Source organism: Bremia lactucae, linkage group LG6, assembly GCF_004359215.1.
Source record: "Bremia lactucae strain SF5 linkage group LG6, whole genome shotgun sequence".
NCBI lineage: Eukaryota > Oomycota > Peronosporomycetes > Peronosporales > Peronosporaceae > Bremia > Bremia lactucae.
Genome location: NC_090615.1, coordinates 3,568,997 through 3,591,357, shown reverse-complemented (window position 1 = coordinate 3,591,357; position 22,361 = coordinate 3,568,997). Strand labels below are relative to the sequence as shown.

Here is a 22,361-nt window from a genome sequence, read left to right as displayed (position 1 = left end):
ATAGATAGCGGGTCATAGCTTGGCAATCTGGATCTCTGATGACCCGATGAGGACGCCGGAGGTGATCGCTGCCCGCGACGCTCTCCAAGAGCAGTTCCTTACGCCAAAGGTAATGACGCGAAGCCAGTATCTGACGCGATTACGTAATCAAGCCTGTGGGGCTTCGGCTTGGCGCTCAAAAACGTCAACGACGTACGGGCAATCTTGTTGAAGCGGTACCTCGAACTCCCAAGAGTTTTCAGAAGAGGGTTACTCTAGCCACTTCACCAGATACAGGTATTGAGCCTTACGACGACGTCGCTTTAAAAGTCTCTCCACATGAAACTGAAGGTTTCCCCGCGATCAAGCAGCGCGAAAGGGGGCCGAAATTTCAATGGAAGCATTTGATGCTCTACGGCACGAGGTGCAACTCTTTCGTGAGGTCCTTGCTCCAGCTGAGAGCTGTTTGAGGCGGCTCGGGGCCGTCTTTTGACGCTGGAGCGTCAGGATCCTCGTTTTGAGGGCCAGTTGGATATCCTGGTGAGGAGGCAGCAATCTGCGGCACGACCGCCTGTCTCGGCGCAAGTGCCTTCAAGTCCACGTGAGAAGGGTCCCGATATGGCTTAAGCAAGCCAACGTAAAACACTGGGTGTGTACGCAGCTTGCTAGGAAGGTTTAGCGTATAAACTAGGCCCTACTTGGCCACGACCATAAATGGTCCAATAAAGCGCGGGCGCAGTTTGGTCTTGAAGACCGCGGAAACCAAGCTGGTAGGTACATTTTAAGCGTTTAGTGAAACTCGGTCTCCGACCATATAATAATTAATACAGCTTCTGCCTTTGGCATCTGCTGAACGGTAACAGGGCTGATATCAGCAAGCCCTGAACCACGCAGTGGTGTCGTTAATGGAACGCGTGGGTGGGTAAGACCGTTTACATAGAACGGAGTATAGCCTGTAGAGGCATGGACATCGTTATTAAACGCAAACGCCACAACTGGGAGCATTGAGCTCCAGTGCTTTGGTGTCTGAGCACACACGCTGCGTAAAACGCTTTAAATGACGGGATTGACACGTTCAGCATGACCATCGGTCTGCAGATGGTCCGCAGTGGACATATCCAATCTGGTTCCAAGCACTCGGAAAATTGATTTCCATTATTTATCCGTGAAACGGGGGTCATGATCAGAGACAATTGCCACTGGCAAACCATGTTGTCGAAACACGCGATCGATAAACAGCTTAGCTGTACCCTCTCCATCAATGGAACCCGGCACAGCCGCTAAGTGAGCCATATTGCTCAATCGGTCAACAAAGACCACTATACCAGAATTACCGGCTGAATCTTTCGGTTAACCGAGAGCAAAATCCATAGTAATGGACTCCAAGCAACCTATGGGGACGGGAAGACTCGCCAGTGGCGCAGCAGCATGCGCCGAGGGTTTAATTCGTTAGCAAGTTTCGCATGTGCGAACATATGTGCTGACCCATTTATAAAGATTGGGCCACCAATAACTCTGGCTTATAGAGCCGTAGGTCTTTTCTCTACCAAGATGACCATCAAGGACAGTATCGTGTGCATCATAGAGGATTAGGTACTTCAAATCCTCATCATGAAGAACAACGACACGCAGAGGGTCCGCGATGTCTGTGCAATAAAGCAACAGGTTGTTATCGTTAGAAAATTGATGTATCCTTGCACGCAAATGTGCCGGCACTTTAATACCTGAATCCGAGTTCTTTAAAGCTCGTAGCAGAGCTACACACTGTTCATCCTTGGCGTAAGCCGAACGGATTAATTCAATATAGGCGACGAGATAGTCGTTAAATGAGAACGCTCATATCCGGCCTGCGTGATAACGCATCGGCCAAAGCATTCTGCTTGCCGGGCTTATACTTCACCTCGAAGTTGTCATCTGCGAAAAAAGAAAGCCATCGGGCCATTCTCTGTGAGATATGGGGCGACTTAGTCGCCGTGCGTAATGACGCTTGAAAAGGCTTAGAGCCGAGCAGATGAACTCTGAATTTGACGAGAGCATACTTCATAGCAAGTAACTTTTTGTCATGAGCTGGTAGTTCTTTTCCGCAGCTTTAAGCTGTCTAGACTCGAACGCAATAACACGTTCATGCCCATCAACATCTGTTTGTAACAGAGCACTGCCAATGGCAAAATCTGATGCGTCACAGACGACACTGAGAGGCCAATTTGGATTTGGCAGTGCCAGAATCGGGGCATGGATAAGACTATCCTTAACTGCTTGAAAAGCATTTTTTTTCGGTGCTAGTCCAGCACCATTCTGTATCCTTCTTAAGGAGATTAGATAATGGCCTAGCCATATCAGCGTAATTTTCGCTATATTTGTGTAAACAATTGGCGAGACCCAACCACTTACGCAAATCCTTTTGGTTTTAGGAACCGGCCAATCTACTATGGCTTTTAACTTAGCGGGATCCGCGCTAAGGCCTCGCTTTCCAATGAAGCATCCAAAAAATATATATCGTCTGCGCCAAAAAATGCATTTAGATGCATTGGCATACAATTTGTTGGTGCGCATGGACTCGAGCACTGCTCGCAAATAGTCTAAATGGTTGTCCATATCCGACCGAGCCTGCTCTGCACGACTATGGACAAAAATGTCATCGAAATAAGTCTGTGCATAACCTCGATGAGGGCGAAACAGTTGCGTCACTGGAAGATAAAATGTTGCCGGGGCGTTGGAAAGCCCTTGTGGCATAACCAGCCACTCCCATATCATGCCGCTTGGGGTGCTCACCGCTGTAAGCGGAATATCGCTAGCTCGCACGAGCAATTGGTAGTACCATCGACTAAGTCCATGCACTGTACATTGTACATTCCACCATATTATTCTGAAGAACATCCTTTCTAGGAATGGGGGTTTGTGCTAGTATAGTGACAGCATTAAACTTATCAAAAGCATGTACAATGCGCCATTTACCATTTGGCTTTTTGACACAAAATGTCGGTGTCTTATGAGGAGATTTGCTCTCTCGTACCATTCCAGCCTCGTGCTTAGCACGGAAGAAATTGTCAATGACGTCACACTGCTCCTTTGGTAAAGGCCATTGTCTTGTGAAACAGTATTTGGTTCTCGGAACCAAGTCAATTTCATGACAAACACCTCTATCCGGAGGTGAAACAGATGGTGGTCATTCGACCTATGGTTGAGTTAAACTCATCGTCACTTCTAGACGAAGCTGTCCTGGATGACACAAAAGCTGCCCTTAGTGCGCGAAATGGGTCATCGATCCTTAAAGTTCCTACGGATCCTTTCTATTCCTTGATTAAGGAATTCCAAGATGTGGTATGTAATAATCCACCATCTTTAGATAAGTCACCAGCCTTAAAGGCTCGACCGCACCCATCAATAGACATTTCGTCTAGCTTCAGAAGAGCATGTAACGAAGGGATTGCCGCAAGGCTCACTTCTCCTCAATGTTACCGGTTACAACATTTACAAGCGTATGTAATTGCTCACTCGTACCACTTTGTGAGGGCATACACGCTTCGTGTCCATCCTGTCTTGGAGTGAAGAAAATGCGCCTCTTGGAGGCCGGGACTTTCACATCCCCGGTTTTTCCAGCCTGTATTGGTTCTATACAAGACGGGGTGTCTAATTTGACATCCGACAAGGAGTTAGGTAACTCAACTTCCTTATCCGGCGAACGTTTACGTGACGCTTCACGTGCATTAGGAGGGTTTGACCCAAAATGCCCTGGTGAACCGCCAATAGTGTCATTATTGACATTCAGTATGGTGCCACCTCGGCAAACCATACTTGGTGGACTTAGACGTGCCACTCCACGTTTCTCAGGAATATTGCACCCTTGAGGTCCTGGCGAACCGCCAACAGTGTCACTACTGACACTCAGTATGATGCCACCTCGGCCGATCATACTCGGTGGACTCAGACGTGCCACTCCACGTATCTCAAAAATATTGCACCCTTGATGATTCGGCCTTAGGCCAACAATGCTTTCAGCATTTAGTGAATCGTTATTACAACGAGTGTCACTCGACGGAGTACGTGCCGTTCCACTTAATTCTGCTGAGTCGGGCTCATAATCAATGTTTTTAGCATAAGAGCTTATCAACTCAGACATGCCAATGTCTAAAACACTGACAGACTCATTCAATGATCCGCGCCAACAGCGCTTTTGTTGCCTAGGGAAGGTAAGTTCGTGACTGTCCAAAAGATTGCTAGGAACATTGCGCGTGGCTCCTAAGGTCTTAGACCTCCAATCGATCCATGGCTCATGGTGTTCTAACCAGGCTTTACCAAGACTGAGATCATATCTCGAATCCAAATCAAGGAAGAGACAGCGTTCCAAACTGTCAAAGTCCAGAAACTTTATACCTAAGTTCAATGGAACTTTGGGAACAGTGACACGAGTCCCAGTCGCTAAGCGAACAGTGATTGTATCACCTTCATGCGCTCTAAGCGCTTCAACGTATTGTTGACTTCCTTCAAGGGAAGGCGGCGAGCATAATTGCAAGACGCTCCTGAGTCGATTAAAATTGACCACGACTTATCAAAGCCCTTTACAGGCGCTTGAGCGACTAGCAAGCCAGGCTTGTACTCTGGCCCCGTGCCATTGAGCACCGAGCTAATTGGGGATAGGTTCTGTTTATTATCACCTCCCAGAGGTTCAACAGAGCCTAGGTCTTCCCCAGTAGGGCGCCCTACACCTACTGGATATCGACGTTTTCTCGCACCGTACCAGATCTCTGGTATAGGTCGGAGTTGGAGCTCTTTTAAGCTTTACGCGAATTTCGAAGAGGGCCGGCAGGGCGTAAATGTTTCGTGCTTCCGCACATAAAACATCACGGATGGTCTTATGCTGTTTCACAGCTTGAAGAGCCTCTTCTCCTTCCTCAACGAGGCTTAAATTCATAGGTTCCGCTCTACTAGACGGAACCCATGTGCTCGAAGTTGTTCGGTAAACATGCGTGCTAACGCGAGCAGACTTAAAGTCAAACTCGGCGCGTAGCGCTATGGCAACTGCCTCTTCGAACGTAGCCGAACGAGATCGGAATAATTCCGTCCGGGCAACGCCCTCATTGAGACCCCCCATAAAGATGGTTACTTCTTGCACCGGGTCTTGATGCATAGATGCAATGATAGTTCTCAACTCCTAGACAAAGTCCCCTAGGTTTATTTTACCCTGTCGAGTCGCTAATGGCCGTGCTCGCATGCAAAAAGCCTGATAAGGCGGTGCAAACATGCTGGTCATTTGCTGTTTTAGCGAATCCCGTGAGGGAAAAGCGTCGTTTATGGACGTGCTGCACGATAGTGCCCACTCCATGGCTCTACCTCCAAGTTTGGAAATGACCATAGCTACCTTTTGTTGTTCTGTTAAGAACAAGGCGGAATCAATGGACATTTCCATCTTCTTAATTCAAAAAGGAAGATTTTCTCCCTCTTTTCCCTCAAATGTCTCCACATTTACAGTTAGAGGGCGAGCCCTCGGCTCTGAGTCAGGTACAGGGATGTACCGGGTTGGCATAGATGCCGCTAAGTGGTCCTGTACCTGACCGATCAGGGAGGCTTCGTACCGCATGAAGGCTTCAAGCCTTGCATGCAGGACCTCTGGTCCCTAGGAGATAATAAATTCCACGTGCATAAGCTTATATAAGGTTTTGAGCTTGTCATAAGCGGCGCGTTATGCTTCTGACAATTCTGGAATATCTTCCATTTTCGTGAGAAATTAGTTTTGTAAAGACTCAGATGTAGATTGACTACGAGTGCTACCAGGTGTAGCGCTACCTCGCTCCTAAAGTCAGAGGAAGACTTTCAGACTCAAAGAGTCACTTAGTTCTATTGAACTAATGAATTTAACAACTCAGGGAGTCGTGCAAGCTATAAAAGTTCAAGGAATCCTAGTTCAAGGGATTCAGGGGTTCGTAGAACCAAGTGGCAACTAGTGCCCAAGAGGATATATCTAGGAAAGGCTTCTATCTCTTACAGATCAATGCGCAAGCCTTAAGAAGGCACTTAACGCTTAAAAGATCAAAAGGGGAACTGTACTTTTTTAATTATTTGAATCTAAAAACCCTACCCTAGCTAATTAAAAAAAGATTTTGGCCGCCACATTTATATCTGGCGGCGACCACATTTGTTGCCCGTAATAAGTGGGATTTAAGTAACGAAGTATTTTGAAATTAGATAAAAGGGTATTTAACCCACAAAGTAAATGTACCACAACAACGGTTCTCCAACCGATGTGGTTCCCATTACATGAAGTACTCGGCAGCACCTTTACTTTCACTCTTATCAGTGTAATTTAGCAAGTACTGAGGCCGCGTTATACAGTTATTGTCAAGAAGTCGAACCGTAAGCGGCGCATTGTGTATGCTTGTGATAGCTGCCACTATTTCGACATAGACACCAATTATTAGAAAGAATGTAATCCAGAACAGACATGTCGTGAAAGCGATCCACAACGTCGTTAAGATTTTGGGCCTTATTTATTGCTTTAATGTTTTTGGTGTTATGAGTTCGACTTGTACAATTTAAAAGAAAAGTTACATCTGGAAAAATTATGCTCGAAATTTTATTTAACTATTTTCACCATTTACGATGCTGTGGAGGTAGTCAAGCACCTGAAGACTGCCATGTTTATCCAATGCATGATTATACTCGGAGCATCCGGTCGATTGGATGCATGCTGGACATCCATCCGAACACAAACACTCGCTCGCAATTGTCCAAGCTTTCTTAATTATCTAAACATTAAAGTCAGCCACAAAATTCCAGAAATATCGATACATTCATCGACAGCAAACCTTTGACAACGCTTTCACAATTTCAGGCACTAATCCGCTGCCACCTTCGCGTCGCTCAAAAATTGTCACACGATTTGGTCTGTTATTCATTAATTTTTACAAGTCAATAAATATTTGCTGGTAGAAATCAAAAGTTATCGACATACTTGATGCGCTGCTCAAAATCATTTACGTGCTCGGTTCCAACATCTTCTGCGTCGCAAAGTACAAATAGTCGAATAAGAGCAACAAACAAATGACCGACACCATGCAAAGCTGCTGTCCACGATCGACCACTCGTTTCTTCGACCTTGTCTCGTAGTAGTCGAGGCAATTCTAACCAAACAGCTTCTCCGAAGGATTGCAACGGTGGCAAATTGAATTCATTCATTCCAATTATGCGCGTTGTTCGTTTTTCCAGCATCGTGGATCCAAATACACGCGTCACAATTGAAACAGTGCCGACATACACAAGGACCGAATCTTCCTTGTAATCCTTATTGCTGCCTTGTAATTGGTTGACGGTATGGATACGTACAACCTCTAAATCTGTGAAATCTCGACAAGTCGTGAAGTATGCAAGTGGCTCCGGACATTTCTCTGCATATGCTGTGCGCTGGTCATGATCCAAACGAGTTATTAAATATTCTTGCGCTTGATGAAGATACACAGCGGTTGGATAGACCTGAAAGAACGCTTTATCGTCCGGAATTTCATCCAAAACCTCCAAATCAGCTCCTTGCTTCACCATGTTTTTGTTTGTAACAACGACTGTGTACGTTTGATCACAAATACTACGCAAGCTCACGGTACGAAACTTTTTCGGCATACAAGAATGGATTCGTAAATTAAACTGTCCAGAGCCCTCACTGTATTTTACCAATTTTCTATCTTCCAGAAGTGTGGAAAGCACTTGACTGACATCAGACATTTGCTTATTCTCCCCACCAGTGTTTGAGTTATCATTCAATTTTCCAAACACAAACGAGTCGATATAAGCTGTTCCGGACTGTGGCGAGTAGAGAGCAGACTCACGAGCAGCACACAGCAAGTGCTGTTCAAGAATGCGATGGTTCATGGGGTTTAAGCTAACGGCTTCTGGCTCAAGTTGAAATAATTCCATGGCGTTCTGCTTCCGAGCGAAATGTTGGTCCAAAGGCGCATCGAAGCACACAATCACTGCAACTGAATGTTTTGTTCTGGCTTGTTCATGTCGACGTCCTGCACGACCTGCTTGCTGCCACAAGGAAGCAACGCTAGACGGAAAACCAAGATGAATTGTGCAGTCTAACTCGCCTATATCAATACCAAGCTCTAAAGCATTGGTAGCAACGACACCTAGCAAATCCCCACTAAATAAGCGCTGCTCAATTCGTCGTCTGGTTTCAAGTGTATATCCCCCACGATACGACGTAACTCGGTCACGCAAGTGACGAGTGTCCGCCTTAGCGTCTAAAATTGAATGCACATTCATGAGGACTAATTCAGTCAGTTTGCGACCACGGCAAAAAAGAAGTGTTGCTATCTCTGCTTCCACAAAACGAGCAAGTAGTCGCGAACCATGATAGATCGCGCTTGTGCTAAAAGAAACTTTTTCATTCGGCTCTTTACTGTCACAATTGCTTAAAGTCGTATTGTCGAGACGTTTACGCTTCTTAATTGTTTTTCCAGACGAATTGTTATTAAAGGCGTCCACGCTTTGCGATTTCCTTGTACATTTGGCCGGCTTCACATTCTTTGGATTCCAGATGCAAAACAATTTTCTTACTGATGGAGCACCATCGTTTGTGATCACCTTAAGCGGACGCTGGTGAAAGAAATCCATGCTTGGCGGACAAGCATTGCTTTGTGCTTTGGTGTCGGCATCAGTACAGTCATTTGTCGAAAATGCTAACTGTTGTGGAAGCGTTGGTAGCAATTGATTAAAATGGGCTTTTGGGTTTTGTATTGTAGCCGAGCAGCAAATAACTTGCGGATTCGAGCCATACAGAGCACACAAGCGAAAAAGGCGGCGAAAGACACATGACACATGGGAACCAAATACACCACGATACATGTGAGCTTCATCAACTACAAGCAACCTATATCGTATTAAGACATTATAACAAAAAGAAATAGCAAAGCAATCAAGCTCATTCCTACCTCATATTCTTAAGCACTTTTATCCATTGACGATGATGAGGAAGAATTGTCAAGTGGAGCATGTCTGGATTCGTTAAAAAGACTCGTGTTTCACGAATGATCATAGAGCGGCTTTTCATCGGGGTATCCCCGTCCTGACAACAAACCTTTAGAATAGCTACACAAACAAAATCGTCAAACACGTACAAATGTTGCTGCCACATAAAGTGGAAGGTCGGCAGCCTTTAAAAATCGTCTCAGCGACTTAAGCTGATCCTGGGCCAATGCCTTTGTTGGAAACATGTAAATGAATGTCGCGTTTGGGTCTTTCAGCAGCATGTCGAGCATAGGGACATTGTACGCCAGTGACTTGCCACTGGCGGTCGCGGTTGATAGGACTGCATTTTCTCCACGACAAATAGCATCAATTGCCTCAAACTGGTGCGAGTAAAGCTGATGAATATTGTAACACTTTTTCAGAGCTTTACACACTGGTTCGGCTAGCTGCAACATATGCAATGCTCTGTATTGAGCATCACGTGACTCGCGGCACTCCACGTAAGCAATTTGATCCTTATACAAATCCATCTGCTGCAGCATCGTCAAGATCAATGAACCCCAGTCAGACTGGAGTGACAAATGTTCAGTTGAAGTTGAAATCGGAGAATTTGGTAAAATCGGAGAATTTGTTGAAATTTGCTCATCTCTTTCATGATTTGAGACTTGATGCTCTTGGTTGTGTCTTGGACTGTTCCTTTCAGTGAGTTTTTTTTCCAAAGCCACATGAAATAAAGCTTTTCTCTTGGTACTTGCTCGTTGACTGGGCTGTGGTGCTAGCGGGAACGTCACTATTTCGATACTTTCGGCATCTACTACCGTTGGACTGTAAAGATCATCTATGCGAAAAGAACGATGTCTAATCATTGCGATACCTATCTTTTTCAAAAGAAATTACTATCTTACCGAACACGGAGCGAAAATTTGATTTCGGACGTTTGAGAATTAAGAGATCAGGGGCGACGGCAGCCAAATCTAGTAAATGTTGACGTGTGAGTTGTGAGCTGCCAAAGCTATTGGCCACACGCAACACGCTGCGCACTGTCGGGCTTGAGCGGTGTTTTGCCACAAAGCCATAACTGGCATCTACCAGCGCGAAATAGCGCCGCAGTACCTCTTGATTTGATTCCATGGCATGGAATCGCTTCAGATGTTTTATTGCACTTTTTTAATTTTAGGGTACTCACCAACAATAATTTTGACTAGTTATGAATATTTCTCGGAATTTTTAATGTGTTTCAAAAATAGCTGACCAATTCACAATTTAAATCAAGCAAATTTTGCATGATTACCATACACGGTGATTTTGTAGCAGCAATGCGACAGTTCCATTTATTGATTAATTTAATTTAATCAAGCTCGCCAATCGCAGCTAGACGCATCACTACTCATGAATTACTTTAGGGAATTGCTATAGCCAAACACCCTAATTATCTACATGAGAGTAGTGACTGCAGAGCGTCAGTCTCATAATCTGAAGGTCGCAAGTTCGATCCTGGCAGGGAGCACTGCTTTAAACATTCTGAGCAGCAGCGTCGGTAGAAAACCCTACTTGATCAGATAATTTATGATTTGGAGCTGGTCCACACTGTCACGAAGATGTGAGTTGCATGACGGGTATTGGTATCGCAATCGATGCCGTGAGCACGTCAGGAACCGTGTTTTCGTTCGGCGATGTTAAATGTACTTTCTTAACAGGTAAGAAAAGGCCAAGAGAGTGATTCTAGGCAGAGGCTTCACCAAAGACTTGTTCACACGATGGAAAAATGGAAGAAAATCCAACTTATCAAACTATGGCAAAATATACACAACACGTAGCCATCATTCTCTTACCTTGTTCGAATCTTCTAGAACCCACCTCCAGAATAAGAGAACATTTTCAGCAGCATCTTCAATTACAGATAAGCCATAGCAATTGCTCTTACAACAGATGGTAGTTTTCACCATCCATTACAGTACCTCTCAATTACTGATCTCTGGACCCTCAGCAATTCCACTTTGCTTGGCTAGCTTGATAAATTGCGGCATAGGGAGTGACTTTGTCATAAAGCCTGCAAGTTTTTAGCAGCAGGCACATACTGCATCTTGATCACGCCACCTTAAACTGCACTTCACACAAAGTGATAGCGTAAGGCACCGCATAGAGCCACTAGCAATCCAGACGTGGGTCGACGTGTTGATAAATCGCTACCCGAATTCGCATCAACAAAAACAGTGGACACGAATTCCTTTTCGTCACCACGTTTGTAGCAAATACCGAGCTCCTGTGCCTCCTTTAAATAACGAAGCACACATACTGCAGCCTTCATGTGATCCGTTACACTTTTCTAAGACGTCGCATTTTCGCCAATGCTTGCGTCGGCGACTCAAGGTACTGCGATAATTCAAATTGACACACTAATGTCAGGAGGCGACGACTAGATATGTAAAGTAGGGATCTCATTAATTCATGGTAATATTTGCTTTCTGTCTTTTCACATCCAGTAAATTCACTCCGGTTCTGACCAAAAACGTCCGGGATTCGACTGGAAAAATCTCAATTCTGACCAAACCGTTCAGCGAGTCGCTCGATAAACTGCGACTGACAAATGTGAAGTAATCTACGCTCCCGAATGTACTTTACCTCAATACCGGGTACGAAAAGAGCATCACCGAGATCTTTGAGCGTGAAGTACTTCGAGAGTGCCGAATTTATTTCGGTAGCTTCGACAATGCTCATACAATCAACTAGTAGTCCTTCTACCATCACCATCATCATCAAAACACGAGGTTTGCATAAGAGCACGACGAGGGTTGGCTGCTAAACGTACGCAGATAGTGGAAGTTCATCGAGATTAATTGTCCGAGACACGACTAAGGTTTTAAAATTCTTTATCTTTAAACACGATAGGCTTTTGATCCTTCAGCAAATCCCAGAAAAATGGAGCGATGGACCTTAAAATCGAGCTTTTTTTCGCTTCGAGAAGTCTATAAACCAGTAGTCACGCGATCCAAAAGCACGCATGCGTCCGAGCGACGGTTTGGCCTTCCACGGTAACTCGTACGCCGTACGCCAATCTTGGTAGACGGTTCTGAGTGTATGTAGCCGTCATTATCGCTTCAACCCACCACATTTTGGACAAAAGCTGGTCGTACAGCATCGAACACGCCATTTCGGCATGCGAACGATTGGTCCTTTCTGCAAGACAGTTCTGATGAGCGAGTATGGTGCTCTAATTTGGTGTCAAATTCCGTATTTCTTACAGAATTTGTTGAACTTCTTGTTGCAGTACTCGCCACCGAGGTCTATTCAAATGTAGTGGATAAGAGCATTCAACTGCGACTTCATGAATGCCTTGTACTCCTTAAAATTCATCAGTACCTCGCTCTTCTTTTAACCAGGTAGACTTAAACGTACCGGGTTCAGTCATCAATAAAGACGATGATGTATCGAGCACCACCCATTAATGCAACACTAAATAGTTCCATCAAGTCGCTGTGAGCCACTTCAGGTAGTGAGCTCGTCTTCACCACATCCTTGCGTATTCCAAAACACACATTTTGCCACATGCACACCCCTCACATGGGCCTTCTGACGGTGAGAAACCAAACAAATTAGCGGAGCACCGTCTGCTATTTTAAATGTTGCTGTGCCATCCTGCGCAACATGGCCAAATCGTGCATGCCACAACGTCGCCTCATCCAAAGAGATTGTCACCGCATTCGCTACCTTTTTCTTGACTTTGGTGGACCTTGTCAAGCTCAGCACATACAGCTTTTCAGAACGTTGACCATTGGCAACCCCTCGACCTTTGTGCACTGCTCTTCTATAAATTGAGCTTCTGCTCTGCGCTCTGCGAGAAGCGATATCGATAGCAACTTGCGGTCCAAGCCCGGAATGTATAGAACGTAATTGACGATCGCAGTTTTGTCGCTCTCAAGTGTTACGCTGATCGATCCAGTGTCACGTATGGGCAAGCAATCACCACTAGCCACAAACACCCCGAGGCCATCTCTCATTGGCTGGAACGTAGAAAATTCATCACGATCAAATGTCATGTGGGAGCAGGCCCCACTATCTAGCAGCCTTCTTTTTCAAATCTTCACTGTTCGCGACTGAAAACACGAAGGGATTTGTCGAGCCTCTCTCCTTCTGACATTGGTCACGCATGTCACCCACTTCATCACACTCGTAGCATCGATCTGCAAATCCGCGTGCAGGTCGGTGTCCCTGTTTTTCTTGACGCTGCTGACGACGCTTCCCTTAGTCGTCCCAGTTGTTGCGACGGCCATGTATATCATCACGGCGCCCTCGACACTGTCCTCTCGATGGGTCAGCCTTAAATGCAGTCTCTTGCTTCACTCTCTTGCGCATTAGGTAACACTCGTGCCGTAGGCTTCGTACAGGTCCACATGCTCACGCGTTTTGATGATCTTAACAATCGCATCGTATGCCGGCAAGGCAGCGGACAAGCTCCCCAGTAGAATCACCAGCTTTTCGTCTTCCACCACCTCGTCACCGACCGAGGCAAAAAGAGACACAAATCGTCAATTTTGAGAAAATGGTCGATGATGTTGTCACCAAAAGCCAATAAGATTCATGCAACTGCTTGCGAAGCTAAACACGATTGTGCATGTTGCGCTTGACGTGAAACTCGCGGATGCTTCATGCATGAGCGGCACTTGACACATTCCGAATTATTTTCTAAAACACCGGACAGAGCATCTTTGCAATGATAGCCAGCGCCTTTAAATCGGCGATCTTCCATTCGGCAGTCGCCTGCTCCATCGCGCCTTCTAGCTTCATTTCGATGTAGTCGAGCAGCTCCTTCCTTGCGAGAGTCACGCGAACAGCAAACTCCCACAGCATTTCTCTTTCGTGAGGATGTCGTTGTTGTTGTACGTCGCCGTCATCGCGCTTGGCTTTATAATCTTTGATATTAGGCAGAGGCTTGACCAAAGACTTGTTCACATGATTGGTAACATGGAAGTAAATTCAACTTTTTAAAATACGCACACGCGTATTCATCATTCGCTTACCTTTAATCATATCTTCTAGAACCCACTTCTAGAATAAGAGAGCTTCTCCAGCAGCATCTTCAATAACAGAGAAGTCATAGCAATTGCTCCTACAATAGATGATAGTTCACCATCCATAACAAAGAGCGCCCGCACTTGATTGACAATTTATAAAAAGTGCGATAAAAAAGGGCAGCAAATTAAGCACGAGGGATAAGTTGAGCTGTTAATAGCGACAAGGCTCGCTGGAATGCTTTTTTGCGGAAGTATTAGTTGGTATTGGGGGGTTAAGCTTACATTGATTTTATTTTACTATCACTTCTACCAATTTTTGTGGAAGTGTATAGTTACCAAAATGTTGCTACCATTTATACTACTCTTCAAATTACAGAAGTAGATAATCATGAGGTGTGGCTGCACTTGTTTGCTTTAAATATATGGAATATATATGAGGAGGGGGGGTGTCCAGCTAGCAAAGAGGGGTGTCCGGTTAGCAGCTCCCAAATTTTATTCTTATTATTATTCTAAAACATAAGCGCCCGGCTGATGCGGCCGGGCAGAGAGCATCTTAACAGTCCTGTTGAGAGCCTCGCTATGAACCTACTCATGCCTCAGCTCATCCTGAGTCTGAGTGACGGACTCCGCCGCAGCATAGCCCTGTGCCTCGTACGCGGCCCTCCGTAGTCCGAGCACAAATGCCTCAAACTGCTCCAACTGAGCAACGTGTTGCTAGAGAGGACTACCCAGGAGCTTGACAAGGGCTTCTCACAAAGTCCTTCCGCCATAAGCCCTGCCACCTCCCAATGATGTTCGGAGAGGTTGGGGAAATGAGCCCAATCAATATTGAGGCTCACCCTTACGTACACACACAGAGATGCGGGTCGTGGGAAGGATTTCAAGTGCGACCAAGTGTAGGCGGGCACGACGTAATGCGGCCACGCTTTTTTTAGACACACACCCAGCGAGGAAGCGGTTTAGCCAGCTTCTCTTGCGTGCAGTGAGGTAGTTGTGATGGGCGCGTTAGCGACCTCACCCAACGCACTAAATACTTTGGTTAAGTGTCGTCACGGAAGCGGTACTCCGGCTCCTCGCGCGCACTTACCAAGTAGAAAGTAGTTTTTTAGACAGATTTATACTTATTCGTATTAAATATAAATAACTATTTTTACCAATCAAAATGTCATCTCTATAGATAACACTTAATATGTATTGCGAGCGTATCGTTCTAGATACCTCGCGTAACGGATGACGCTAGCCGTTACCACGGATGACGCTGAACGTCATCCCTCCTAATGTGAATCCACCTATGTGCATCACATACCCAAGGGTTGGTCACAAGTGTGAACCACACCCGAGTGCTGGGTCTAATTACTTTAATTTAGTAATTGACCATCCCGTGAAGTACACTTGCTGCACTTAACGGGGACTGTGTAATATTAGGGCAACTTTAGCCCGTTACAAATTTATATCTAATCGCATTAAATATAAGACTTATGCACTGATATGTATTGCGAGCGTATTATTCTAAATACCTCGTATCTTGGATGACGCTGGCCGTTATGAAGGTTAATTTGAAAGTCCTCACGTGCATCACATACACAAGGGTAGGTCACAACGTGATTCACACCCAAGTGATGGGTCTAATTACTTCACTTAAGCAATTGACCATTCGGATAACATACGGCGTAAGATTGCTTATCATATCGAAATGGTAAGACGCACAAAAACTGTCCTGTATTTGGTGTACGTTAGTTTACATTTTCATTAACATTTTCAGAATGAAATAATGGAAGTATCAATACGTTAATGTGGCTTCCTGCAACACTCGATTCATGCAGAAGTCGTTTGCTCTCTCCTCAATAAAAAGGAAAAAGCCAGATCTTGCTCAATCGCTAGTTCTATCGGTATCACAACATTTAGAAGAGTGACTTCTTAGCCTAAACATCGTCTTTTTCATTATGTAGCCGCAAATTCCTTCGCGTGCGCCATACACCATCCTTTGCGTTGTGCCCACTTGGAACATTTATCAACCTTGCAGCGGACACCACCACCATGAGTGCGACACAAGTGCTTCAAATGAGCTTTCTTGTTACAGCTCTCGACGGCGCAGTACTCGCCACCGCCGTGAGATTTGCACAGACCTTTTGACTGTGCTGCACGCACACAGCCTTCTTTTTTGCAGCGAGAGCCACCGCCATGCGCAATGCATAATCCACGGCTTTGACTATTTTTCGTGCACCCTTCAAAAACACACTGGTGTGCCCCTCCGTGTTTTTTACATTTTTGATGCGACCGTGCTCGATTTGGACAGCCCGGAAACTCACATTGCCGACTCCGTGGACGTTTGACCAGTTTCGAGCTATCTGAAACAGACGCGTTTGAATTAAATGACGCTTTGAATGTAGGTGTCGTCGATGCTTCGGATTGAGGTTCGGCCATTATTGCTCGGCTCATTTCAGCAGAAATTTTATGTGACTGCCCGCTGTGTTTTGGTCCCAGCGAAGGCATTACGTCCTGCTTTGAGTCGACAATCGGGCTCTTCGAAGAAGTCCTACAACTTGAAGTTGCGTCAGCTGACTCATCATTACAGATCGGCACAATCGCATATGCGCCGTCATCAGCTCCGCGAGCTCGTCTTGTGGCACGGGAAAATGTTCTTTTCTGCCCTGTCATACCGTGCTCTGGTAGCAGTGATAAATTCGATGCTGCAACTGCAGGCATCGCGCTGAGCAACCTCTGTCCCTGAACTTCTCTTGTCCCACAATTAGCAATATCTAATTCCGTCTTCGCTCCAAGTCCTAAATCTCCTGAATCCCTTGCCATGAAAAAATCCCTTTTCATTCCACTTTTCATTGTCGACATAGCAAGCGGATTCGATGGTGATGCATTCGCCTTTATAGTATCGTTAAGATACGATTCAAAGTCTTGAGTAAACTCCGAAAGCTGTGGATATTCCATTTTTAACTCTTCATCCGACGCCATGTATAGCGGTGGTCGAGCTTGCTGCTGATCGCCCTGAACTAAATCATCCTCTGGTGCGTACATCATTCCATTATTACCTCCGGTGGGATTCCAAAGCGAGTTAAAAGTCGGATCGTATTCGGGCAAAAAGGAGTCCACCCCAGTAAACATCGTCACTGCGCTTGACGAAGAAATTTCTTGCCCAATTCCTGATGTATTTACGAGGGAACTGGTATTATTAGAGCTGTTATTGCCCGGTCTTGTGGTCGCGCTAGGGTATTTCGACATGTTCCGATTATTGTAGCCCCAATTAGTGCTAAGTTCTGGCAGTGGATGTTCTGTCTCAAGCAATGGAGACAGAAATCCAAAAGGCGCCAAAAAGCTGCAATTAGAAATGTTGTTGCTCGTATTCGGGCGTGGTCGTTTTCCTGTCGAGACTGGCACAGTGTCAGCTGATAAATTACTTGTCTGGGTGTAGAGCGATGGGTTTGTAGATATGCTGTAGTTATTGGTGCGGTCCAAAACGTGATGAAAATAGGAAGCCGACGAGCTATTTTTGTTATTTGATGTAGATGGCGGGCCTTTTTTCATTCTGTGGGGCAACTGATGCGGATTGGATGGAGTTGCCATAACCTGTGAGACTTGTAGCTGCCCTGACAACTGTTGCGGCATTTGCGTACGTATGCGAGTGTCGCGATCGTCGTTAGCGACAGGAAAAGTGTCTACCCTAGCAAAAGGCAACGAGTTGTTGTCTTCTTTCGTTTTACAAACACTCTTGTCCAAACTTTTTATCCTGCAATTAAAGTTGGAGATGCCACTCCGCTTAATAAAGGGTCCTGTTTCTGTTGCTACCTGTGGATGATTACTATCGAGCCAATTGGCGTCGATAACGCCACAGAGAGCACTACTGCTTCCGTCACTGATGCTGTTAATACAAGGCAGTCCAGTAGACCAAAAATCGTCCACGCGACCTCCGACTGAGTCGAAGAGCGCCTCGTTGTTCGCAATCTCGAGCGCCGTCTTGTCCTTCGACTCTGTCTTTTGCCGCGACAACGAAAGCCACGCTCGAATTAATTGCCTGAGTTTCCTTTTTTATCAAGATAAAAATGGGGGATGAAGAAAAAAATGAGAAAAAGCAACCAAGGGTTGAAGATTACCGTATGGCGTTTTTTTATCTGCCGTTTTCTGTAATTGTGAAGAGAGTCTCAATTATAGTCAAATTATATGTCGGTCGGTTCCCTAAAGTCACAATGAATGATCGCATTAGGAAGGATAATCATTATCACGATAAAAATAGCCACTGTGGCTTCACAGCAGCTGAAATTTGTATACACATCTATTAATAATTATAAATTGAGTCAGTCAAAGGATCGGTAAGTATCCCAGTAATTTTCCTTAATAACATGCACTTTAATTGCTGAAGAGCAGCGATTGCGCAGAAAAGTCTGTTACGAATGAACATTCTAGTGAAAGATTTTTATTTATGTCTCGATTTATACATCGCTCTCGACGCCTAATTCGTTGTATACCACTTCGCCGCTCGCTTAACTCCATTATAGCTGAGCTTATTGTATCTCCTTGATGCTGAGGAGAAGTTCTGCTTCTTGATAATCAAACAAATGATTTTATAGTATCGAAAACTTTTCGTTGTCCGTTAAAGCTTAAACTGCTTAATATCCGAATGCCGTTGCGCTCAGGATTGATACTGGATATTAAGCAGCCACCGATTAAATGATACTTTGATCTAAGATAAGGCATTTGCTACTTAGTGTTGTTCTGACCGAGGTGGCTAGATTTGGCCTGATTTATATTACGTCTTAACTTTCGCAAGCGCCTGGTTCTCTTATAAGAATTTAAATGGGCGAACCCTGTCGCCAGTGCGTTGGCGCTTTAAAAAATGTAAGAGTGGGATGCCCTGCGCGTGAAAACAGGCAAGATGCCCTTTTCTATTTATGCGCTGCTCATTATGCCTCTGCAGCAGATATATGGTAAGTGGGCCGCAAATAAATTGTAACTTGTCGAATAACATTTTGTACCTCCGACGAACGCGCTCGGGGTCATGTCAAGCGGAGATACATTCCCTAATTTCTATAGTTAAACATCGTTGAATGGTTGTATTGAATTATGTGTTGCCGTATAGTAAGTTAGAAGTCAGGAGGGAAGCGTCACTTTGTTTTTTCATGTATTAATAGAATATGCGGGCACTTTTTAAATTAGCTTGTTTGACTCGCGCTCTTTTCTCAATGGGTTCAACTCAAAAAATCTTAAACGTCGCTGTCGAATATTCGTAGCGACGGAGATGAGTCAGGAGCAAACGGCGGAGGTGGCGACCGATTAAAGCTCGATTCATCAACGATGCCTGTGGCTTGCGGCTGCGTTGTCACCACCTTGGAGTGTGTCATGCACATTCCTTGGCGCTGAGCCCACTTGTCGCACCCTGCTACGCAACACTTGGCACCACCACCGTGTCGACGGCACAGCCTTTTCAAATGAGCCTTCTTCTCGCACCCGACCACAACACACGGACGTCCTCCGCCGTGCATTTTACAGCGTCCATGACTTTGTGAGGCTCGAGTACAGCCAGGCTCTTGACATCGTGAGCCACCACCGTGGCGAATACAAAGCCCGCGACTCTGCACACTCTTGGTACAGCCTGTACTTGAGCAGCGTTTTGATCCACCGTGGCGCTTGCAGCGGTTGAAAGCTCGAGCTTGACTTTTGCAGCCTTCAACACAGCACAATTTGCGTTTGTCCGGTGAAAATTTGGGCTCACGAGCGAGGGCCATTTGTGTAAAGGGTTCGCTCAACCCTCCTTCTCGCTTAGCTTGACCAATTGGTGTGGTAGCTGGAGAATACTCAGGCGGCATGTCATCATCAATACTGCTTGACCGGGCCGAAAAACAATCTAGCGTGGGAAGTGACTGCGTCTCCGTATTGGTTGGCGCCATTGGCAGTGGTGAGTCGAAAATGCAAGGACTTGTATCATTGATGGTAATGTTGTTGCCCTCCTCATTGTGGTCTTCTAATGATATTTGTGCTTGTTGCACTTGTTGCACTTGCTCCATGGAACCCAAAGTCGGTGGTAACGTGGGTACTGAACAATGCACGTTGTGAAGAGTTGGAATGCTATCAACCACTGTTACAATACACACACAGTCATCTTAAAAACTCGGTCAATTCTATAAGAAGCACGTATTTCTCGTACCTTCCGGGAAATAGGCATCAGACGATCTGGCTGTAGGATACGCCATTGGTGGCTGGAAATAGTTAGCCGCTTCAGCTGGAAACTCGGAAAACTGCGGTAAAAATTGTCCACCATATTGCTGATCAGGTTGTTGCTGTGAAAATTGGGACGGCGCTGGAGGCAAATGTTGGGATAAATATTGATTGTCGACAAATGAATTTTGGGGTAAAAAAAAAGACTGGATCTCCGAAGAGTCTTCAAGCTGAGGCATCCCCAGCGAGCTGAACGACTGAAGCAGCATGCCGCCATTTCCATTATTATTATTAATGCCAGAAGACTCCGTCTTCTGCGACGAAGTTAGCGAAGGGTACGTTAAATTGTTCTCATTCGTGTACCGATTTGATTGCGGTGAAACATCACGCTGCCAGGCTTGTGGAGCGTCGTCGTCTTCATTATCATAGAACCAATACCGAGGTTGTGCTGGCTGAAGTGGTTGATGTCCAAACGTCCTCGGGAGTTGATAGCGAGGCTGATTCCACTCCATTGAAGTCACTCTTCCCAGATTTCAGTTGACGTGACGGACCTAGAACCTTCGTTATCTTGATCCGCGCAAATGGCTATAAGGGGAAAGGGGTGAAGAATATTGATCGATCCGAACTTTGTCGTGAAATCGCTCTCAATTCAGGACGGTTCAATACCTGTCCCACAATTGTAAACCAACAAACAATTTTCGATGGACATTGGTGGACCAGACTAGTCAATGACACGGACAAGTCAAGTCGTCAAGTACTCATCAACAGTTTTTGGCGAGTTTTTTAATCGACGGTAGATTAATACAATTTATTGTACTGCGGTAACGTAAGTAACGAACACATATATTTGTCAAAATTTATAATGTCAAGCGCACAAAGACTGGCTAATAACTTTATGGCTGCCCGATTGATGCGCCGCAGCGCTACCGGGATATCCTTTCAGCTGGCTTTTCGTCCTACGCTTCGATCTAGTATTGCCAATGCAGCCATCTTGCCGTCCTTTGCACTGCATCCATTCTCTTGTAGATTGTCACTGAGATCATGTTTCAGCTTGTCCCCACAGCCCCACTTCAAAGACGATAAGCACCCGAAAGAAGACGCATTCAGTATTGAGAAGCACACCTGGGCTGAGCGTCACGCACCCGAGTGGATGCTACCGTATATACAACTTGCGCGAATAAATCGTCCTGCACCAACTTTTATGCTGCTTTGGCCATGTTTTTGGAGCATCGCCATGGCTACTCCTGCTGGTCACATGCCGGATCTAAAACTTTTGTCGCTATTTGCTACTGGGGCTTTCATTATGCGTGGTGCCGGATGCACTATAAATGATATGTGGGACAAGGAGTTTGACAAGCAAGTGGAACGCACAAATAAGCGCCCCCTTGCTGCGGAAAAACTCACGTATCCGCAGGCCTGGGCATTCCTTGCAGGCCAATTATCTGCTGGTTTAGCAGTGCTTCTCCAACTTAATTGGTACAGTATTGCCATGGGTGCTTCCTCGCTTGCTCTTGTTTCCACTTATCCGATAATGAAGAGGTATACGTATTGGCCTCAAGCTGTTTTGGGACTGACGTTTAATTACGGCGCATTGCTGGGATGGGCTGCCGTTCACGGATCCTGCGAGTGGCCAGTAGTTTTGCCACTGTACGCAGGTGGTATGGCTTGGACGCTAGTGTATGATACGCTTTATGCTCATCAGGACAAGGAGGACGACATCAAAATTGGCATTCGATCGACAGCGCTGCTCTTTGGTCACAATACGAAGCCCGTGTTGAATTTATTTTCAGCTGCAGCTATCGCAGGCTTTGGCACTGCAGGATATATGGCTGGACTGCATTGGCCATATTTTTTCGGACTTGGTGGAGGAGCTGCACATTTGGCGTGGCAAGTGAATTCTGCCGACCTTAACGACCCCAAAAATCTTCAAGCACGGTTTGCATCCAATAAATGGTTTGGAGCGCTCATATTTGCATCAATCTTGATGGGCAACAACGTGTAAATAAGATTATTACACGAAGGTATGACAGCAAGTCGAAGCGTGTTAGCCATTACAAATCACAACGTCCTTTCAAGGAAAGTGCTTATGCAATCGTAAAAATAAAACAATTCATCACTTTAATATTATAAAATTCTTATATCGCAATCTGTCATGCAAACGATTTTTTTTCGTAGTTAAAGTTAATAAATGACCTTGTCGCAAATTATACTTTAATAAACTCCAACAAAATTATCTCTTTTGTTAGT

General features: G+C 45.3%; 6 protein-coding genes across 6 annotated transcripts; 1 reads left to right on the top strand and 5 right to left on the bottom strand.

Annotated features, from left to right (window-relative positions):
* Positions 1–6,459: 6,459 nt before the first annotated feature.
* On the bottom strand, positions 6,460–10,218 carry CCR75_001416 (uncharacterized protein). Its single transcript, XM_067959519.1, has 6 exons — positions 9,846–10,218; positions 9,090–9,778; positions 8,904–9,037; positions 6,929–8,842; positions 6,783–6,861; positions 6,460–6,722 (listed from the first exon to the last, which is right to left on the bottom strand). The coding sequence occupies exons 1-6, from the start codon at positions 10,069–10,071 to the stop codon at positions 6,555–6,557; spliced, it is 3,210 nt and encodes a 1,069-aa protein (XP_067817984.1). The 5' UTR covers positions 10,072–10,218; the 3' UTR covers positions 6,460–6,554.
* A 1,257-nt stretch (positions 10,219–11,475) lies between these two features.
* CCR75_001417 (uncharacterized protein) lies at positions 11,476–11,691 on the bottom strand (the record flags this gene model as incomplete). The annotated part of the gene is made up of 1 exon (XM_067959520.1): positions 11,476–11,691. One exon carries the CDS (start codon positions 11,689–11,691, stop codon positions 11,476–11,478), a length of 216 nt encoding a protein of 71 aa, XP_067817983.1.
* A 989-nt stretch (positions 11,692–12,680) lies between these two features.
* On the bottom strand, positions 12,681–12,977 carry CCR75_001418 (uncharacterized protein; the record flags this gene model as incomplete). The annotated part of the gene is made up of 1 exon (XM_067959521.1): positions 12,681–12,977. One exon carries the CDS (start codon positions 12,975–12,977, stop codon positions 12,681–12,683), a length of 297 nt encoding a protein of 98 aa, XP_067817909.1.
* Positions 12,978–15,893: 2,916 nt separating this feature from the next.
* On the bottom strand, positions 15,894–17,489 carry CCR75_001419 (uncharacterized protein; the record flags this gene model as incomplete). The annotated part of the gene is made up of 1 exon (XM_067959522.1): positions 15,894–17,489. One exon carries the CDS (start codon positions 17,487–17,489, stop codon positions 15,894–15,896), a length of 1,596 nt encoding a protein of 531 aa, XP_067817987.1.
* Positions 17,490–19,162: 1,673 nt separating this feature from the next.
* On the bottom strand, positions 19,163–20,626 carry CCR75_001420 (uncharacterized protein; the record flags this gene model as incomplete). Its single annotated transcript, XM_067959523.1, has 2 exons — positions 19,163–20,034; positions 20,104–20,626. 2 exons carry the CDS (start codon positions 20,624–20,626, stop codon positions 19,163–19,165), a joined length of 1,395 nt encoding a protein of 464 aa, XP_067818347.1.
* Positions 20,627–20,976: 350 nt separating this feature from the next.
* CCR75_001421 (uncharacterized protein) lies at positions 20,977–22,116 on the top strand (the record flags this gene model as incomplete). The annotated part of the gene is made up of 1 exon (XM_067959524.1): positions 20,977–22,116. The coding sequence occupies one exon, from the start codon at positions 20,977–20,979 to the stop codon at positions 22,114–22,116; it is 1,140 nt and encodes a 379-aa protein (XP_067818348.1).
* Positions 22,117–22,361: the final 245 nt, after the last annotated feature.